Genomic DNA, 14,194 nt, shown 5'->3' with positions numbered 1-14,194 from the left:
CCAAGGTCTGTACAAGCATTTTCCAGAAAGATACATTTCATTTTACTGCAACTAATGTAATAGATAACAATTACAAAGTTCTTACAAGAAATTTTTATCTAAAATTGTACCAGCTAATGACTACTAAAAAACACACACACAAAAAAACAAACAAACACAGAGACCCATTCATTAAATCCATTTCAAATATTATAACTGGATATCATCACTGCCAATCATTTCTGCTCTGCTAAGAGCCATTATAAACTAACTTCAGGCAAAATCCTCTGTCTAGACCCCCCAAAAAGTTTGGGGTGGGGGTGGGCAGCTTGAGTCCAGTCCTGTGCAGATATATGAAGAAATCATTCACCTCACAAACTGACACTATATGAAATATTCCTGAACATTACATAATGCTGTTTTTGTGTTGGAAAGGAAAGAGAAGCAGGATAACCTTTTCATGGGGCCCCTAGGTATCCACACATCTCTGTACCATCATTTATTTTAATCAGGTCTATCCTTAAGTAGGGCAAATAGTGATGTAAACTATGCTTACACATCTATGCTATCAGACAAACATGAGAATAAATGTCAAGCTTCCCCAAAATAATCCCAGCATATTTGGTATATTAGATTTATAGATAAACCTGAAGAGAATTACTACCTCTGCAATGTTGATTCTTCCCATTCCAAGAGTATGGCATGAATCTTCATTTAAACAACTCTTTCTTTATGGCTTTTGATAAAATTTAATGGTGTATACTTTATATAAATATGACATTTATATTTATTGTTAAATTTATTCCTAGATATTTTTGTTGTTGTTGCTGTTGCTTCTGCAATTTTTTTCCCCATTGCATTTCCTAACAGGTTATTGCTAATATATATGAAAACAAAATGATTTTTCTATTTTTACCTTGCTTTATTATTAGTTCCAATTATTCTCCATTTCATTCTCCTGGATTTCTAGACATTTTCACATCTACAAATAATGATAATTTAATGTCTTTCTTTCAAATATTTGCACTCCAGAATAATTCTGAGTAACAGAACAAATAGTAGGCATATTCACTTTCTTCCTACGTTAAGATGCTATTGTTGTTTTCAGATAAATGTTTTTTATCATAATAAGGAGATTTCATTCCATTAACTTCACAGGAGTGAATGTTAAATTTTACCCAATGCCTTTCTGCACTGTAATGAGTGTGTAATGTGTGTGTAATGAGTGACAATAACACATTTCTCAATGCCCAGCCTCCCTTGCTTTCTTAGGAGAAACCCTTACTTGATCACGGTGATGAACTTGATGCTTCTCTCTCTTCTCCCCTCATAGCTAAGCCTGAACAAACTGTATCAGTTCTTCCTCCAAAATACACCCCAAACACCTGCACTCTGTTCATCTGTTACTACCACCTGGTTCTGAGTTCCGTCACCTCTCATCTGCTCTACAGATCACTGCTTCCACTTTTGCTCTCCTACTCTCCATTTTCCACACAATACCTAAGTCGGATGAATGGCTAGCTTGGCTGATCTGTTTCTCTTCCACATGCTTAAGAAATCAGAAAAATAAAAGCCAAATAAACCCAAAGCAGGCAAAAGGAAGTAATAAAGAGCAGAAATCAGTAAAACTGAGAACAAAAACAATAGAGAAAATCAATGAAATTAAAAGTAATTTCTTTGAAAAGATCTATACAATTGATAAATCTCTAGCCAAACTTACAAAGGAAAAAGAAAAAAGACATGTATTACTAATATTATGAATGAAAGGAGGTATCACTGCAGGACTACAAAAATTAAAAGCATAATTCTATACATATAAATTTGACAACTTAGATGAAATGCGTCAATTTGTTGAAAAGCACAAATTACCTGAACTTAACCAAGAAGAAATATACAACTTGAATATCCTCTATCTATTAAAGAAAATGAATTCAAAGCTTAAAATCTTCCCGAAAGTAAACCTCCAGTACTGAAGGGTTTCAATGGCAAATTCCACCAAAAATTTGAAGAAATAACACCAATACTACATAATCTCTGCCAGAATTCCCAACACATTTTATGAGGCCAGCATTACTCAGATACTAAAACCAGTCAAAGACAGTATAAGGAAAAAAAACAAAAACTACAGAGCAATATACCACATAAACATACATGCAAACATTCTTTACAAACTATTAGGAGGTCAAATCCATTAATATATAAAAACAATGACACATCACAACAAAGTAGGTTTTATCCCAGCAATACAAGGCTGGTTTCAATATTCTAAATCAATGCAATCCACCATTTTAACAAGCTAACGATGAAAAATCACATGATCATAGAAACTGATGTATAAAAATAATTTAACAAAATTTCATATTCATTCATGATTAAAACTCTTAGAAAACTAGGAATAGAGGGGGACTTCTTTAACTTGACAAAGAGCATCTACAAAAGACCTACAAATAACATTATACTTAATGTTATTTGTAAATGTGAAACACTGTATGCTTTCTTCCTAAGACTGGGTATAAGGCAAGAGTGTCCACTTGCAGCCCTCTTCTCTTATTTAATATAGTACTGATAGATCTTGGACATGGCCCGCGCCATCTTGGATGCGGTCACATCACCTTGGATACGACTGATGTCATCATGGGCATGACTGGCGCCATACTGAGTACAAAATGGCCGCAAGTTTTTTACCCTACCTCGTGGTTTCTTCAAACAAAGAAAAACCTCTACCTCGTGGTTTCCCAAAGGACCCTTCCCCTCCTGCCTGGAGGTACCTCCCATCTTGACTGCGTCCCCCCTACCCACCACACCCACACCAATAGTGGACCTGATCCCACACACCAGCACCCCCTTCCCCTCCCCGCCTGCATTTTTCACGCCCACCAATCCATATAAGCATATGTACTCCTCCTAGCTGCCTGCCCCCACCATTTTCAGTGCAGCCCGGCAGGTTTTTCCTCCTTTAATAAAGCCTGAATGGTACCTGGCATTTTGGCTCATTTTCTTTCATTTTGGTGCTGTAACCTGGGAAGGGTCTTGGCCGGACTGTCAGCCAATCCCCTCTTGGGTGGACCGGCTCTCGGCCACCCTTCCCGGACCTGCCCGACCGGGTGCCCCAGGGACTCTCTCGTCTTCACCTCGCCACTTCAGACCGACAAATCCACCATCAGCCTCATTTGGGGTGAGTTAGGGGAGTCTTTCCCATCTACCCCTATGGGTTTTCTTGATCCTCTGTCTACGACTACAGTCCTGCTCGAAAGACCAGGCGCCTGGCCAAGAAGACCCCTCTCCTGCCCCAGTTACAGGGGATGCCCTCGTACCGGTGGCTGCCCTCTGTCTGAGGGGGCAGAGCAACAACAGGGACACCTCTTGTTATTCCCGCTTTCTACTGGGACTTCTCCTCTTTCTCACCCTCAGCACGAGATCCTCTCAGACCAACCCCCCCATCTACTCCTCTGGGGTGCCTCTTGGCTAATCTACGACCTCTCAGCCTACAAGGAGATATAAAGCCCAAACGGCTCCTTTTTTACTGTAATCAAGTCTGGCCTAGACATAAACTCGATAACGGATCCCAATGGCCAGAAAACGGCACCTTCGATCTGGCCACACTAACAGATCTTGATAACTTCTGTCACAGAAGCAGCAAGGCAGGAGAGATTCCCTATATTCAGGCTTTCTTCTATCTTCGGTCTTGCCCCTCCCTCTGTCAAACCTGTACTACGTCCCAAATCCTCCTTGCCCACCCTCGGCCTTCCCCATCAGATACCAACCCTCCCTTCAATCCCTCAGACCACTCCACACCCCAGCCCCCCATATGCCTCCGGCCCCTCCCTCGCCCCTTCACCTGCACCAACCCCTCCCCCTTCGCCACTGGGCACCCACTCTTGGGATGCCTCCTCTGCCCATCCGGCCCCTCCTGACCCACCAGCCCCCTTGTATCCCCATCGCGAGGTTGCTGGTACGGAGGGCATTGTTTGCATCCATTATACCCTTTTCTCTTTCTGACCTTTCCCAGATTGAAAAGCATCTCGGATCTTTCCAAATGGACCCCGATACTTATGTAAAGGAATTTAAATACCTCTCACAATCCTATGACCTTACCTGGCATGATATTTTCATGATCCTTACAACTACCCTTTCACCTGAGGTTCGAGAACAGGTCTGGGTTGTGGCCCAACAACACACAGACAAGTCACATGAACAAAACAATAGATGGCCCACAGGTGTTGAAGCCGTCCCCCGTGTTGACCTCAACTGAAATTATCAGAGTGGACATGGGGACCATGACCTCTGAGATCAAATGGTCACCCATATACACTTTGCTTTACAAAAACTTACCCACAAATTGGTTAACTGTGATAAATTGAGAGAAATTACCCAACGATCCACTGAAAACCTCAGCGAGTTCCTGACCCGTCTCTTGGAGGCACTATAAAAATATACCCACATAGATCCCTCTTCCCCAGCTGGAACGGCTCACCTCCATTCCCATGTTATCACTCAGTCTGCCCCAGACACTCGGAAAAAACTAAAAAACTCGAAGATGGCCCCAATTCCAGCCACAGAGATCTCCTCAATCTGGCTTTCAAAGTTTTTAACAATAGAGAGGAGGAGGAAAAGAAGGAGCGATACAAGAGAGATCAGGCCAAATGCCAGCTTCTGGCTAATGCCATCCGGGAACCCTCTATCCAAAGGGCTCACATATCAAAACCTCAAAATGTGCCACCCAGCAACTGTTTCAAGTGTGGCCAACCGAGCCACTGGGCTCGAGCCTGTCCTAACCCTAGGCCCCCTCCCAGGCCTTGCCCATATTGCAAGCAGGAGGGTCATTGGGGCGTTGACTGCTCCCCTCGCCAGAGAGGGAGTGGGCCAATCCCCGCCCCACTGGTAAGACTGTCCTTGCCTGAACTTCTTGGCTTTGCCCAGGAGGAGGACTGACGAGGCCCAGGGTTCGAGGCCCCCATGGAGATCACTATGTGTGAGCTCAGGGTAATTCTCCTCATAGCAGGTAAGCTGATCTCTTTTATTATCCACACAGGGGCCACTTACTCCACTCTCCCCGAATATTCAGGGCCCACCACTTCATCCTCTATCTCCATGGTGGGTGTTACAGGATCCAAATACTGTCCTCGAGTGACACCACCCCTCCCCTGCATACTTCACCACACCCACTTTTCACATAAATTCCTGGTTATGCCCCAATGCCCTGTCCCTTTATTGGGGCATGACATTCCCTCAAAGTTCAGGGCAATTTTAACCTTTTATGATAGGACACCTTCCTTGGCCCAAGCCACCCCAGACTTGGACTCTATGCACTCCACCTTTCCCTTTTCCTCTAACCTGGTCAACCCGATTGTATGGCATACATCTTCCCCCTCCATCGCCACTCATCACTCCCCCATCCATGTTCTTTTAAAAGACTCTTCTCTTTTCTCCTATCATACCTCAAAACCCTATTGCTCTCAATCATCTCATAGGGTTAAAGCCCATTACACATAAACTCCTTTCCTCCAACCTTTTGCGACCCACTCATTCACCATACAACACACCCATCCTCCCAGTGAAGAAGTCCAATGGTTCATACCACTTGGTTCAGGACCGCCGAGCCATTAATGCAGCCATTTTACCCATAACCCCTGTCATTCCCAATCCCTACACCCTCCTATCCACCATTCTTACTACAACTCGCTTCTTTTCAGTCCTGGACCTCAAAGACACTTTCTTTTCTATTCCCCTTCACCCCTCCTGCCAAGACTTGTTCACTTTCATGTGGACTGATCCTGACAACTCACCTGGATAGCCCCACCCCAAGAGTTTTGGGATAGCCCCCACTTCTTTGGCCAAGCCTTAGCTCGAGACTTATCTGAACTTCCACCCACCTCTAGCACTACACTACAATATGGAGATGACCTTCTCCTATGTAGCCCCTCATATGAGGACTCACAGGCCCACACTATTGCTCTCCTTAATTTCCTGGCCTCCAGGGGATATCGAGTGTCCCTCAGAAAGGCCCAAATTTCCTCCCCTTCAGTCACCTATTTGGGAGTCCACCTGACTCCCACCACCAGAGAGATAACGGTAGATTGCAAGAATCTAATTTCTGAACTCCCTACCCACACCACGAAGGGTGAAATTCTTTCTTTTCTGGGACTTGCAAGGTACCTTCGCCTATGGATTCCCAATTTTGGTGTGCTAGCAAAACACTTTATGAGGCAGCCAAAGGGGCTCTCGCCATTCCCTTAGATCCCACAAAGCCCATTCATTCTCCCTTCCAGTGACTAAAGGCTGCTCTCCTCACAGCCCCAGCTCTATCTCTCCCAAACCTGTCTCTTCCTTTTGTTCTGTATGTCACCAAGACCCAAGGACTGGTGGTTGGGGTTTTGGGACAAGAGGCAGGAGATATTTTCTTCCCAATTGCATACCTCTCAAAACAACTAGACACTACAGCCCGGGGATGGGCCCCTTGCTTATGTGCCTTGGTGGCAGCTGCCCTTCTAGCACAAGAAAGCTCTAAATTAACCTTTGGACAATAAACAGTTGTTTGTTTCCCCCATCATCTTCAAGACCTTGTCAGTCGTAAGGCAACGTCAATTTGCTCTCTCTCCCGTCTACAACTCATCCACCTTACTTTTATTGAAAATTCTCAGTTTTCCTTTAAATCTTGCCCTCCCTTGAACCCAGCCACTCTCATTCCAAGGCACTCTCAACCTATAGAACACAACCGTATGGAGGCCCTAGATTTTTTCCGCGATCCCTTTCCACTCATCTTACCACACCCCATTACAGAGTCCCAACACACATGGTTCATAGATGGGAGTGCCACCTCTGCACCAGCCCCCCAGGTGGGATATGCCATAGTAAGCTTAACACAAACCATCAAGGCTGCTCCCCTTCCTCCTAATACCACCTCCCAAAAGGCAGGACTTGTTGCCCTCACCTGCACTCTCACCCTGGCCAATGACAAGCAAGTCAATATATACACAGATTCTAAATATGCCTACCACATCTTACGTTCTTGCACAGCTATATGGAAGGAGAGAGGATTCATGACTACCCAACGAGGGCCCATAAAAAATGGACACCTCATCAGGACACTTCTCAAGGCTGCCCAGCTTCCAAAGGAGGTTGCAATTATACACTGCAGGAGACACCAGGCCTCCAATAGCCCCATAGCTCAGGGTAACAAACGAGCAGAACTTACTGCAAAACAAGCCACTCAATCATTAGACCCCCACACTTCCTTCAACCAGGTTCTTCTTATGACCCCTACGCCTTCACCCAGTACACCCCTCAAGAGGCACACCGCCTCCTAGAACTGGGGGCACAAAAGAAAGATGGCTGGTATGTTAATTTCTGGTCATTTTGTTCTCCCTGAGACACAAGCAAAACAAATTCTCTTAGATTTCCATAATGCTATCCACATAGGCCACGAACCCCTGTCACACCTCCTCCAGCCTTTATACTATTATCCCCACATGACCAAATTACTTAAACAAATCACCAAAAACTGCCCCATTTGTTACCATTGCTCCAATCAGGGTGGCGTCCAGATCTGATCCTTTCCCACCCATCAGGCTAGAGGCTGTACTCCTGGCCAAGACTGGCAAATTGATTTTACCCACATGCCTCCCCACAAGAAAATGCACTACCTTTTAACCTTAGTAGATACCTTCACAGGATGGGTAGAAGCCTTCTCTTCCATTTCAGAGGTTGCAGCCACAATGACACGAGCTCTCACCTCAGAAATCATCCCCCATTTTGGCCTACCAACCAACCTGCAGTCAGACAATGTCCCAGCATTCATTTCCCAAGTCACACAACTCACAGTCCAATCCCTAAACATCAAGTGGAACCTTCACATACCATATCAGCCTCAGTCGTCTGGCAAAGTAGAAAAGGCTAATCGTCTTATTAAAACACACCTCACCAAATTGTCCATGGAGCTTCATCTTCCCTGGACACAGCTCCTCCCTTTGGCACTAGCTCACCTACAGGCTGCCCCCTGTAAACCCACTGGCTTCAGCCCATTTGAACTCATGTATGGCAGGCCCTTCACCTTTATGCCACTACCTCCTAGCCCATCACCTTTAGGCCAGTATCTCCCTACTCTTTCACTTATTAGGGACCTTCTTCATGAACAAGCCAACCCTTTACTACCTCATTCTTTCCACACTGCTGCTCCCTCAAATTTAAAACTAAGCCCCGGACAACAAGTATACATTAAAACCAGGACACCAGGGCCGGCCCGTGGCTCACTCGGGAGAGTACGGTGCTGAGAACACCAAGGCCTCGGGTTCGGATCCCATATACGGATGGCCGGTTCGCTCACTGGCTGAGCGTGGTGCTCACAACACCAAGTCAAGGGTTAAGATCCCCTTACCGGTCATCTTTAAAAAATAAATAAATAAATAAATAAATAAATAAATAAATAAAACCAGGACCCCAAAGCCCCTCTTACCACACTGGGAGGGGCCTTATACAGTACTTCTCACCACCCCCATGGCAGTAAAGGTACTAAGAAAGACTTCCTGGTACCACCTATCTTTGGTAAAGTTAGCACCTAGGGCTCCACCTGAGGCTCCACCCAACGAATTTATGCACACCAACCTAGAGGGGTCTCTCTGCTCAACCCCTAACCCAACATTTCCTTATACTTCATCTATCTTAGGACCTACAAAATTAAAAATTTCCAGGACCTCCACTCTTCCCTCAATTCCAGAGGAGAAATAATCTCCCCTCCTGGCAATCATCCCCTTGCTTTTATAGGCCCATTCTAACTCGCACATACACGAGCCACTCCATGATTGATCCCAACCTGCTATCATGAGTTTGCCATCGTGGGACATAAGTATTTGCCACCCTGTGTCTCTAACCTTTATTGTGCTACTTGTCCTAACACTGGTGATAGGATTGGCATCCGCCACCCCAAGAGATTGCAGCACCACAGAAAAAATTCTCCTGGCACTCCTATACCTTCCGTCAGTAGGATGTTTCTTAACAATCTCACTGAGTCAATGTACCTTTTAAATTAACTCTTTCTGCCCCAATCCCAAAAGAGATGCTATTTCCCCCAGCAGTTATCCTTTCACTCTTACAGGCCTACTTCACATCGTTTATTCAGGATCTAATCCGAGACGAATCCCAGACTACCTTCTTTAACGTAGATAACATCCTTGAGTTGGTGACTGAGTTAGTCTGGCAGGGCATCCTCTGTGATTACACCCCCTACGAATTTGCCCTATACTCCTTTTTTCTTATTATGTGTTCTCTCAGCCCCCCCTGCCCTATTTTTCCTCCTTCTGTTTATACGGCTCTTGCTATTAACACAGGTATCTGCTTCACCAGGCACACAGTGCATTTCCAGGTCAGAATCTTTGGGTTGGGATGGACGATCAGTACACAGGCACTGGCTAGACTTGGGCATGGGACTGTCAAAACTAGTTTCACAGCTATTACACATCTTCCGGCCCCCTGCTATGATAGGTCCACAGCCGCATCATGTTCCCATGAGAAAATAAACTACTGGATGGTTCTTTCCAAGGGGGATTCTGCTGGAGCCCAGTGCGCAAATATGTGTGCTTCACTAAAACTACACACCTAGGTTATAGTAATGGGGGAGGACTCCAGGATGAAACACCTCAAAAACAAATTAAACAAGTCATTAAAAGTCTTACTCCAACTCAGTCAAGCCAAGGTCCTCTCCTCTCCCTCGACCCCGACGTCCATCCCAAATAGACCCCAAAGTTATACAGCTCCTCAATGCCACCCACCATTTGCTTAATTATACGTCCCCCTCATTAGCAGGGGGGTGCTAGCTCTGCCTGAGAGCAACCCTTCCCCAATACCAGGCTACACCCCTGTCTAACTTCAATCTGTCTAACTGGCCTACAGACAATCATACCTCCATCCTCTTGGGAGTGGTGGCCGCCCACATCACTTTAACTCAGCCGGCAGGGTATTGTCTAACAAATCTTACTGGCAATACAGAAGTGGGCAATCTCACAGTAAAAGATTGCAACCAAACCATTCCAAGGGAGAACACAAACATCACCTGTAGCTCCTGGATGGGGGTCTACTTAGTTTGTGGTCCATTTTCATACCAATGCCTTCCACAGAACTGGATGGGAACTTGTGCCTTAGCAAGTTTAACACCCCAAATTAACATTGTCCCTGGCAACCAAATTTTAGAAAACCTCTGGTGGCTCATACTTGGGTGAAATGAGCTCTTCAAGTTATTCCCCTGCTCCTTGGGCTCAGCATAGCAGCAGAAGTGGGAACAGGAGTGGAAGGCATAGCTACCTCAACAACTTACTATCATTAAGTAACCTAAGCTGATGGAATTGAACAGGTAGCCCAAACTATGATAGCTCTCCAAGACCAATTAGATTCCCTAGCAGAAGTTGTCTTACAGAACAGGTGAGGACTAGCCCTGTTAACAGCAGAGAACAGAGGTCTCTGTCTGTTCTTAGGAGAAGAATGCTGCTTTTATACCAATAAATCTGGCATCATTAGAAATATGGCCCAACAACTCTGTGACCAAATGGCAAAAAGGAGACAGGCTGCCACCGATTCTTGAGAAGGATGGAGCAAGCTATGGAAATGGACTCCTTGGCTGATGCCCCTACTGGGACCCCTTACCATGCTGGGACTTCTCCTGCTATTTAGCTCCTGTCTTTTGTGGTGTTTTTCCAATTTTTTACAGGACCGTATGCAAGCTTTTGTCAACCAAAAGGTAAACGAACTGTTCATGGAGCATAAATGTCAATCTCTCCCTTTTGAAGATCTCACCCTACAACAGGATGATGGCATTTTTGTGTGGCCAGATTTTTCCTCCTCACCCACTCTCAGCAGGAAGTAGCTTCCCCTTTTCTTATACTTAAAAGGCAGGAATGATAGATCTTGGACGTGGCTGGCGCCATCTTGGATGTAGTCGCGCCACTGACATCATCACGGATGCGACTGGTGCCATCGTGGATGCGGTCATATCACCTTGGATATGACTGATGTCATCATGGATGTGACTGGTACCATATTGAGTACAAAATGGCTGCTGGTCTTTTACTCTACCTCATGGTTTCTTCAAACAAAGAAAAACCTCTACCTCGTGGTTTCCCAGACAGAGGACCCTTCCCCTCCCGCCTAGAGGTACCTCCCATCTTGACTACGTCATCCCTAACCACCACACCCACACCAATAGTCGACCTGATCCCCCACACCAGCACTCCTTCCCCCTTCCTGCCTGTGTTTTTTGCACCCATCAACCCATATAAGCCTATGTACTCCTCCTAGCTGCCTGCCCCCACCATTTTCAGTGCAGCCCAGCAGGTTTTTCCTCCTTTAATAAAGCCTGAATGGTACCCGGTGTTTTGGCTCTTTTTCTTTCAAGTACTGGAAGTTCTAGATAGTGCAATAAGCAAGAGAAGGCAATAAAAGGTATATAAATCAGAAATGAAGGTTAAATTGTCTCTATTTGCAGATGACATGATTGTCCACATAGAAAATGTCAAGAATTCTACAAAACAAAAGAAAATTTTAAAAAACTAGAACTAATAAGTGAGTTCAGCAAAGTCTCAGGATACAAGACCAATATACAAAAAATCCACTGTATTTCCCTATGCTAGCAATGAACACATGGATTCAAAAATTAGGAATACAATACCACTTACAATCACTTCCAAAAAGTGAAATAACTGGATATTTCTACATCCACATATATTTCCAGATCTAAGAAGATATGCACAGAACTTCTATGATGAAATCTAGAGAAACTGAGGAAAGAAATCTACAGAGGTCATGGATTAGAATACTTAATATAGTTAACATGTGAATTCTACCCAAACTGATCTCTAGATTTAATGTGTTCCAATAAAAATTCCCACCACATTTTTTTTATAGATCTATTCAAAGCAAAAGAATTAGAATAGCCAAAACAATTCTGAAAAAGAATAATAAAGGATTCATATTACCTAATTTTAAGACTTACTATAAAGCTACAGTAATCAAGACACCGTGGTACTGACAAAGGGATAACCAATGAAACATTAGAACAGAATCGAAAATCTAGAAACGAACCCACATAAACATGTCCGATTGATTTTTGACAAATGTAGAGGCACGTCAATGGTGAAAGGACAGTCTTTTAAACAAATAATGTTAGAACAATGAGACATCTAGATGCAAACAATGACACCTGATCTAAACTTCACATTGTACACAAAAAATTAACTCAAAACAAGAGAAACTGAAAACAGGAGAAAATCTTCATGACCTATGCTTAGGCAAAGAGTTTGTAGACATGATGCCAAAAGCATGATCTGGAAAAGAAAAAGATTATAAATTAAACTTCATTGAAATTGAAAACTTGTGATGAATGAGAAAGTTAAGACATTAAAAAAATGAAAAAGCAAGCTACAGATTGGGAGAAAAACTGTGCATACCACATATTCATGAAAGGGCTAGCATCTAGAATATATAAAGAATTCTCAAAACTCAACAGTAAGAAAATAAACAGCCCAGTAAAAAAATGGACAAAAGACTTAAGTAGACACCTAACCGAAGAGGACCTATGAATGGCAAGTAAGCACATGAAAAGATGTTAACATCATTAGCCACTAAAGAAATACAAAATCAAAACATAATGAAGTACTAATACACACCTATTAGAATGGCTTAAATACAAACAAAACCTGACAATGCCAAGTGCTGATGAGGATATGGAACATCTGGAACTCTCGTGCACTGCTAGTGTGAATGTAAAATGGTACAGCTACTATGGAAAACAGGTTGGCAGTTTCTTACAAAGTTAAACATATGTTTACCATGTGACCCATTTCTTAGGTATTTACCCTAAAAAAATGAAAACTTATATGAGGGTATTCAAACAGTTCATAGAAGTAAAAGGTAAGAGAAATCTTTCCATGAACTTTTTGAAGTACCCTCTTATTAACACAAAAATCTGTACACTAATATTTACAGCAGCTCTAGTCATAAACATCAAAACTGGAAACAACCTAAATGCACTTAAATGAATGACTGGAAAAGCAAATTGTGGTGCACCTACACAAAGGCATACTGGTCAGCAACAAGATACCAGGCAAAAACATGATGACTCTCCAAGCCACTATACTACATGAATGAAGCCAGTTTCAAAAGGTTCTATACTGCACGATTCCATTGTTATGACATTCTGGAAAAGGCAAAACTAGAGTGATGGAGAACATATTTATGGTTGCCAGGGACTAGGAGTAGGAGGAGAGCATGACTATAAAGGAGCAGCAAAAGGAGTTTAGAATCATAATTGTGGAGGCAGTCACACCACTTTATACATGTATGAAAAATTGAACTGTACACATGTACACACACACACACACACACACACACACACACTCAGAGTCAATTTTATTGCATGTTAAAAAAAAACTTTTTTTTAAGTTGTTGGTTTGCAGTGATGAAATTGCCTTTCTCCCCACGATTTCTCTAGTGAATATCTCATCCTCAAGACACAGACTCAATGCCAGCTCTCTGTGAAGTCTTCCCCCTCTCTAATCTTATGCTTACTTATCTTTCTTTTCCTACTAGGCCCTGTCCTCAGAAAATTCAAGTTGATCCTCAACTAGATTACAAGCAAGTAAACAAATATAAAAGTATACTGAGTATATAGGACATACACTAAACATTCGTTACTGTTTATTTTTGAATTGCTAATGCTCAAACCGCAAATAATTAGGATATTAGTACTACATTATTCATCATATTCAATCACTCACCTAACATATGTGAGATCAAATCTAATAGGCAGTTGGAAGTCCAGCTGAATTGTAGCACATTGATGGTATCTGCCAATAGCATCCTTGATTTTTATATCAATCTGTAAATTAAATGTTTCTTTAGAGACAGTTTTTATCTTTCTTTTAAATTTTACTCTTTTTCTGAAGCATAGGGTCTACTTACTTTAGGGCCATAAAATGCTCCATCCCCTGGGTTCACTTTCCATGGTTCTCCAAATTCCAGCAAGCTATTCTGTAGTTGCTATTTAAAAAAAAAAAAGAACATTTAAAACATCTACTTTATACATGAGGGAGATCAAGGTGGTACTTGCTCTCAGGAGACATACACATTTCAATTGGGAAAAAAAAAGATAATTTACTAAACTGTTCCAGCGCACTCCAGGGAAGCATTTAGGACAGGCACGCTTGGGCCCTCCTGCCCTACACACTAACCA

General features: G+C 43.1%; 1 protein-coding gene across 2 annotated transcripts in view; it reads right to left on the bottom strand.

Annotated features, from left to right (window-relative positions):
- The window catches only part of TARS3 (threonyl-tRNA synthetase 3), a 65,837-nt gene that overhangs the window by 6,969 nt on the left and 44,674 nt on the right, over nt 1–14,194 (bottom strand). For both annotated transcript variants that reach the window (XM_063089257.1, XM_063089258.1), the window contains exons 14-15: nt 13,924–14,001; nt 13,740–13,840 (exon numbers count right to left, since the gene is read on the bottom strand). In XM_063089257.1, coding sequence (XP_062945327.1) covers nt 13,740–13,840; nt 13,924–14,001 — 179 coding nt within the window. The remainder of the gene's footprint in view (nt 1–13,739; nt 13,841–13,923; nt 14,002–14,194) is intronic.

The sequence above is a fragment of the Cynocephalus volans genome, chromosome 3 (assembly GCF_027409185.1).
Source record: "Cynocephalus volans isolate mCynVol1 chromosome 3, mCynVol1.pri, whole genome shotgun sequence".
NCBI classification, from domain to species: Eukaryota; Metazoa; Chordata; class Mammalia; order Dermoptera; family Cynocephalidae; genus Cynocephalus; species Cynocephalus volans.
This window is presented reverse-complemented; position numbering and strand designations above follow the sequence as displayed.